Raw genomic sequence first — 7,406 nt, 5'->3', positions numbered from 1 at the left:
TCTGTCTGTCCTCAGCGTCCTAGTCATTTAACTACACATCTGGGCGTGGAGTTAGGTCTGTCTGTCTCAGCATCCTAGTCTTTAACTACACATCTGGAGTGGAGTTAGGTCTGTCTGTCTCAGCATCCTAGTCATTTAACTACACATCTGGGGCGTGGAGTTAGGTCTGTCTGTCTCAGCATCCTAGTCATTTAACTACACATCTGGGGAGTGGAGTTAGGTCTGTCTGTCTCAGCATCCTAGTCTTTAACTACACATCTGGGGAGTGGAGTTAGGTCTGTCTGTCTCAGCATCCTAGTCATTTAACTACACATCTGGGGCGTGGAGTTAGGTCTGTCTGTCTCTCAGCATCTAGTCTTTAACTACACATCTGGGGAGTGGAGTTAGGTCTGTCTGTCTCAGCATCCTAGTCATTTAACTACACATCTGGGGAGTGGAGTTAGGTCTGTCTGTCTGTCTCAGCGTCCTAGTCATTTAACTACACATCTGGGGCGTGGAGTTAGGTCTGTCTCAGCATCCTAGTCGTTTAACTACACATCTGGGGAGTGGAGTTAGGTCTGTCTGTCTCAGCATCCTAGTCTTTAACTACACATCTGGGGAGTGGAGTTAGGTCTGTCTGTCTGTCTCAGCGTCCTAGTCATTTAACTACACATCTGGGGAGTGGAGTTAGGTCTGTCTGTCTCAGCATCCTAGTCATTTAACTACACATCTGGGGAGTGGAGTTAGGTCTGTCTGTCTATCTCAGCATCCTAGTCATTTAACTACACATCTGGGGAGTGGAGTTAGGCTGTCTGTCTGTCTCAGCATCCTAGTCATTTAACTACACATCTGGGGAGTGGAGTTAGGCTGTCTGTCTGTCTCAGCATCCTAGTCATTTAACTACACATCTGGGGAGTGGAGTTAGGCCTGTCTGTCTCAGCATCCTAGTCATTTAACTACACATCTGGGGAGTGGAGTTAGGTCTGTCTGTCTGTCTCAGCATCCTAGTCATTTAACTACACATCTGGGGAGTGGAGTTAGGTCTGTCTGTCTGTCTCAGCATCCTAGTCATTTAACTACACATCTGGGGAGTGGAGTTAGGTCTGTCTGTCTGTCTCAGCATCCTAGTCATTTAACTACACATCTGGGGAGTGGAGTTAGGTCTGTCTCAGCATCCTAGTCTTTAACTACACATCTGGGGAGTGGAGTTAGGTCTGTCTGTCTCAGCATCCTAGTCATTTAACTACACATCTGGGGCGTGGAGTTAGGTCTGTCTGTCTCCACATCCTAGTCGTTTAACTACACATCTGGGGAATGGAGTTAGGTCTGTCTGTCTGTCTCCACATCCTAGTCATTTAACTACACATCTGGGGAGTGGAGTTAGGTCTGTCTCAGCATCCTAGTCATTTAACTACACATCTGGGGAGTGGAGTTAGGTCTGTCTCAGCATCCTAGTCATTTAACTACACATCTGGGGAGTGGAGTTAGGTCTGTCTCAGCATCCTAGTCATTTAACTACACATCTGGGGAGTGGAGTTAGGTCTGTCTGTCTCAGCATCCTAGTCGTTTAACTACACATCTGGGGAGTGGAGTTAGGCTGTCTGTCTGTCTCAGCATCCTAGTCTTTAACTACACATCTGGGGAGTGGAGTTAGGTCTGTCTCAGCATCCTAGTCATTTAACTACACATCTGGGGAGTGGAGTTAGGTCTGTCTCAGCATCCTAGTCATTTAACTACACATCTGGGGAGTGGAGTTAGGTCTGTCTGTCTCAGCATCCTAGTCGTTTAACTACACATCTGGGGAGTGGAGTTAGGTCTGTCTGTCTGTCTCAGCATCCTAGTCGTTTAAACATCTGGGGAGTGGAGTTAGGCCTGTCTGTCTCAGCATCCTAGTCATTTAACTACACATCTGGGGAGTGGAGTTAGGTCGGTCTGTCTGTCTCAGCATCCTAGTCATTTAACTACACATCTGGGGAGTGGAGTTAGGCTGTCTGTCTCAGCATCCTAGTCATTTAACTACACATCTGGGGAGTGGAGTTAGGTCTGTGTCTAGGCATCCTAGTCTTTAACTACACATCTGGGGAGTGGAGTTAGGCTGTCTGTCTGTCTCAGCATCCTAGTCATTTAACTACACATCTGGGGAGTGGAGTTAGGCTGTCTGTCTGTCTCAGCATCCTAGTCATTTAACTACACATCTGGGGAGTGGAGTTAGGCTGTCTGTCTCAGCATCCTAGTCATTTAACTACACATCTGGGGAGTGGAGTTAGGCTGTCTGTCTCAGCATCCTAGTCATTTAACTACACATCTGGGGAGTGGAGTTAGGCTGTCTGTCTCAGCATCCTAGTCATTTAACTACACATCTGGGGAGTGGAGTTAGGTCTGTCTGTCTCAGCATCCTAGTCATTTAACTACACATCTGGGGAGTGGAGTTAGGCTGTCTGTCTGTCTGTCTGTCTGTCTGTCTCAGCATCCTAGTCGTTTAACTACACATCTGGGGAGTGGAGTTAGGCCTGTCTATCTCAGCATCCTAGTCATTTAACTACACATCTGGGGAGTGGAGTTAGGTCTGTCTGTCTCAGCATCCTAGTCATTAACTACACATCTGGGGAGTGGAGTTAGGCTGTCTGTCTGTCTCAGCATCCTAGTCGTTTAACTACACATCTGGGGAGTGGAGTTAGGTCTGTCTCAGCATCCTAGTCATTTAACTACACATCTGGGGAGTGGAGTTAGGCTGTCTGTCTGTCTCAGCATCCTAGTCTTTAACTACACATCTGGGGAGTGGAGTTAGGTCTGTCTGTCTCAGCATCCTAGTCTTTAACTACACATCTGGGGAGTGGAGTTAGGTCTGTCTATCTCAGCATCCTAGTCATTTAACTACACATCTGGGGAGTGGAGTTAGGCTGTCTGTCTGTCTCAGCATCCTAGTCATTTAACTACACATCTGGGGAGTGGAGTTAGGTCTGTCTCAGCATCCTAGTCTTTAACTACACATCTGGGGAGTGGAGTTAGGTCTGTCTGTCTCAGCATCCTAGTCTTTAACTACACATCTGGGGAGTGGAGTTAGGTCTGTCTGTCTCAGCATCCTAGTCGTTTAACTACACATCTGGGGAGTGGAGTTAGGTCTGTCTCAGCATCCTAGTCATTTAACTACACATCTGGGGCGTGGAGTTAGGTCTGTCTGTCTCAGCATCCTAGTCGTTTAACTACACATCTGGGGAGTGGAGTTAGGCTGTCTGTCTGTCTCAGCATCCTAGTCATTTAACTACACATCTGGGGAGTGGAGTTAGGCCTGGCTGTCTCAGCATCCTAGTCATTTAACTACACATCTGGGGAGTGGAGTTAGGTCTGTCTGTCTCAGCATCCTAGTCATTTAACTACACATCTGGGGAGTGGAGTTAGGTCTGTCTGTCTGTCTCCACATCCTAGTCTTTAACTCCACATCTGGGGAGTGGAGTTAGGTCTGTCTCAGCATCCTAGTCGTTTAACTACACATCTGGGGAGTGGAGTTAGGTCTGTCTGTCTCAGCATCCTAGTCATTTAACTACACATCTGGGGAGTGGAGTTAGGTCTGTCTGTCTGTCTCAGCGTCCTAGTCATTTAACTACACATCTGGGGCGTGGAGTTAGGTCTGTCTGTCTCAGCATCCTAGTCTTTAACTACACATCTGGGGAGTGGAGTTAGGTCTGTCTGTCTCAGCATCCTAGTCATTTAACTACACATCTGGGGCGTGGAGTTAGGTCTGTCTGTCTCAGCATCCTAGTCATTTAACTACACATCTGGGGAGTGGAGTTAGGCCTGGCTGTCTCAGCATCCTAGTCATTTAACTACACATCTGGGGAGTGGAGTTAGCTTCAAAACATTTAAAACACTTTCCAAGACGTATGCTCCTTGCTGAACATGGCCCAGGACTAATGACAAGTTCATCTAATTGACTAGGTATGCCCAGGAATACCCAATGCCCACCTACCTTTTTCCCAGCGATGTATCCTCCTGCAGCCCCGAAACTCTTGGTGAATGTTCCCATCATGACGTCGATGTCTGAGGGGTCCAGACCAAACAGTTCTGTCACACCCCGGCCTGTAGGCCCCACCGCCCCGATACTGTGAGCCTCGTCTAGGTACAGGTAGGCCTTGTACTTCTTCTTCAGGGCTACGATGTCTGGCAGGCGCACCACAGACCCCTCCATACTAGAATAGGACACAGAGATATACACTGAGTTACATAACCTCTATTACCCATTTCCCTAACTGGTTACATAACCTCTAATACCATCTCTCCCTGATTACATTACCTCTAATACCATCTCTCCCTGGTTACATAACCTCTAATACCATCTCTCCCTGATTACATAACCTCTAATACCATCTCTCCCTGATTACATTACCTCTAATACCATCTCTCCCTGATTACATTACCTCTAATACCAGCTCTCCCTGATTACATTACCTCTAATACCATCTCTCCCTGATTACATTACCTCTAATACCATCTCTCCCTGATTACATTACCTCTAATACCATCTCTCTCTGTCTCCCTGATTACATAACCTCTAATACCATCTCTCTCTGTCTCCCTGATTACATAACCTCTAATACCATCTCTCTCTGTCTCCCTGATTACATAACCTCTAATACCATCTCTCCCTGGTTACATAACCTCTAATACCATCTCTCTCTGTCTCCCTGATTACATTACCTCTAATACCATCTCTCTCTGTCTCCCTGATTACATAACCTCTAATACCATCTCTCCCTGATTACATTACCTCTAATACCATCTCTCCCTGATTACATAACCTCTAATACCATCTCTCTCTGTCTCCCTGGTTACATAACCTCTAATACCATCTCTCTATGTCTCCCTGATTACATTACCTCTAATACCATCTCTCCATGATTACATTACCTCTAATACCATCTCTCTCTGTCTCCCTGATTACATAACCTCTAATACCATCTCTCCCTGATTACATAACCTCTAATACCATCTCTCTCTGTCTCCCTGATTACATAACCTCTAATACCATCTCTCCCTGATTACATAACCTCTAATACCATATCTCTCTGTCTCCCTGATTACATTACCTCTAATACCATCTCTCTCTGTCTCCCTGATTACATAACCTCTAATACCCCAGCTCTCCCTGTCTCCCTGGTTACATAACCTCTAATACCATCTCTCTCTGTCTCCCTGATTACATTACCTCTAATACCATCTCTCCCTGTCTCCCTGATTACATTACCTCTAATACCATCTCTCCCTGTCTCCCTGATTACATTACCTCTAATACCATCTCTCTCTGTCTCCCTGATTACATTACCTCTAATACCATCTCTCTGTCTCCCTGATTACATAACCTCTAATACCCCAGCTCTCCCTGTCTCCCTGGTTACATAACCTCTAATACCATCTCTCTCTGTCTCCCTGATTACATTACCTCTAATACCATCTCTCCCTGTCTCCCTGATTACATAACCTCTAATACCCCAGCTCTCTCTGTCTCCCTGATTACATTACCTCTAATACCATCTCTCTCTGTCTCCCTGATTACATTACCTCTAATACCATCTCTCCCTGATTACATAACCTCTAATACCATCTCTCTCTGTCTCCCTGATTACATAACCTCTAATACCATCTCTCCCTGTCTCCCTGATTACATAACCTCTAATACCATCTCTCCCTGATTACATTGCCTCTAATACCATCTCTCCCTGATTACATTACCTCTAATACCATCTCTCCCTGATTACATTACCTCTAATACCATCTCTCCCTGATTACATTACCTCTAATACCATCTCTCCCTGATTACATTACCTCTAATACCATCTCTCCCTGATTACATTACCTCTAATACCATCTCTCCCTGATTACATAACCTCTAATACCATCTCTCTCTGTCTCTCTGATTACATAACCTCTAATACCCCAGCTCTCTCTGTCTCCCTGATTACATAACCTCTAATACCATCTCTCTCTGTCTCCCTGATTACATAACCTCTAATACCATCTCTCTCTGTCTCCCTGATTACATAACCTCTAATACCATCTCTCTCTGTCTCCCTGATTACATTACCTCTAATACCCCAGCTCTCCCTGTCTCCCTGGTTACATAACCTCTAATACCCCAGCTCTCCCTGTCTCCCTGATTACATAACCTCTAATACCATCTCTCCCTGTCTCCCTGGTTACATAACCTCTAATACCCATCTCTCCCTGATTACATAACCTCTAATACCCATCTCTCCCTGATTACATAACCTCTAATACCATCTCTCCCTGATTACATTACCTCTAATACCATCTCTCCCTGATTACATAACCTCTAATACCATCTCTCTCTGTCTCCCTGATTACATAACCTCTAATACCCCAGCTCTCTCTGTCTCCCTGATTACATAACCTCTAATACCATCTCTCTCTGTCTCCCTGATTACATAACCTCTAATACCAGCTCTCTCTGTCTCCCTGATTACATAACCTCTAATACCCATCTCTCCCTGATTACATAACCTCTAATACCCATCTCTCCCTGATTACATTACCTCTAATACCATCTCTCTCTGTCTCCCTGATTACATTACCTCTATTAGCCATCTCTGTCTCTCTGGTTACATAACATATAATACCCCATCTCTCTCTGTCTCCATGATTACATTACCTCTAATACCATCTCTCTCTGTCTCCATGATTACATAACATCTAATACCCCATCTCTCTCTGTCTCCATGATTACATTACCTCTAATACCCCATCTCTCCCTGATTACATAACCTCTAATACCCCATCTCTCCCTGATTACATAACCTCTAATACCATCTCTCCCTGATTACATTACCTCTAATACCATCTCTCTCTGTCTCCATGATTACATAACATCTAATACCCCATCTCTCTCTGTCTCCCTGATTACATTACCTCTAATACCCATCTCTCCCTGATTACATAACCTCTAATACCCCATCTCTCCCTGTCTCCCTGATTACATTACCTCTAATACCCCATCTCTCTCTCTCTCTGTTCCCGACCACAAAAACCTGGAGTATCTCCGCACTGCCAAGCGCCTCAACTCCAGGCAGGCGCGATGGGCCCCTGCTGTTTACCTGGTTCAACTTTTCCCTCTCCTACCGGCCGGGGTCCAAGAACGTCAAGCTGGATGCCCTGTCTCGCCACTATAACCCCACGGCTACCACCCCGGAACACGAGACCATCCTTCCCACCACGTGCCTGGCGACGGCACTCAGCTGGGGAATCGGAAAACAGGTCCGGGAGGCGCAGCGGTCCCAGCCGAACCCTGGTAACCGGATGTTCGTGCCTGACGCTGTCTGCTCCGCGGTCCTGGAAAGGGCCCATTCCTCCAGGCTTGCCTGCCACCCGGGCTCCCGGCGGACCCTGGCCTTCGTGCGACAACGCTTTTGGTGGCC

General features: G+C 46.2%; 1 protein-coding gene across 1 annotated transcript in view; it reads right to left on the bottom strand.

Annotated features, from left to right (window-relative positions):
* LOC120045310 (serine palmitoyltransferase 3-like) overlaps window positions 1–7,406 on the bottom strand; it is a 147,433-nt gene that overhangs the window by 55,873 nt on the left and 84,154 nt on the right. The window contains exon 8 of the mRNA XM_038990190.1: window positions 3,943–4,166. Coding sequence (XP_038846118.1) covers window positions 3,943–4,166 — 224 coding nt within the window. The remainder of the gene's footprint in view (window positions 1–3,942; window positions 4,167–7,406) is intronic.

Source organism: Salvelinus namaycush, chromosome 4, assembly GCF_016432855.1.
Source record: "Salvelinus namaycush isolate Seneca chromosome 4, SaNama_1.0, whole genome shotgun sequence".
Lineage (NCBI taxonomy): Eukaryota > Metazoa > Chordata > Actinopteri > Salmoniformes > Salmonidae > Salvelinus > Salvelinus namaycush.
The sequence above is the reverse complement of the archived record's forward strand: the minus strand, read 5'-3'. Positions and strand labels throughout refer to the sequence as shown.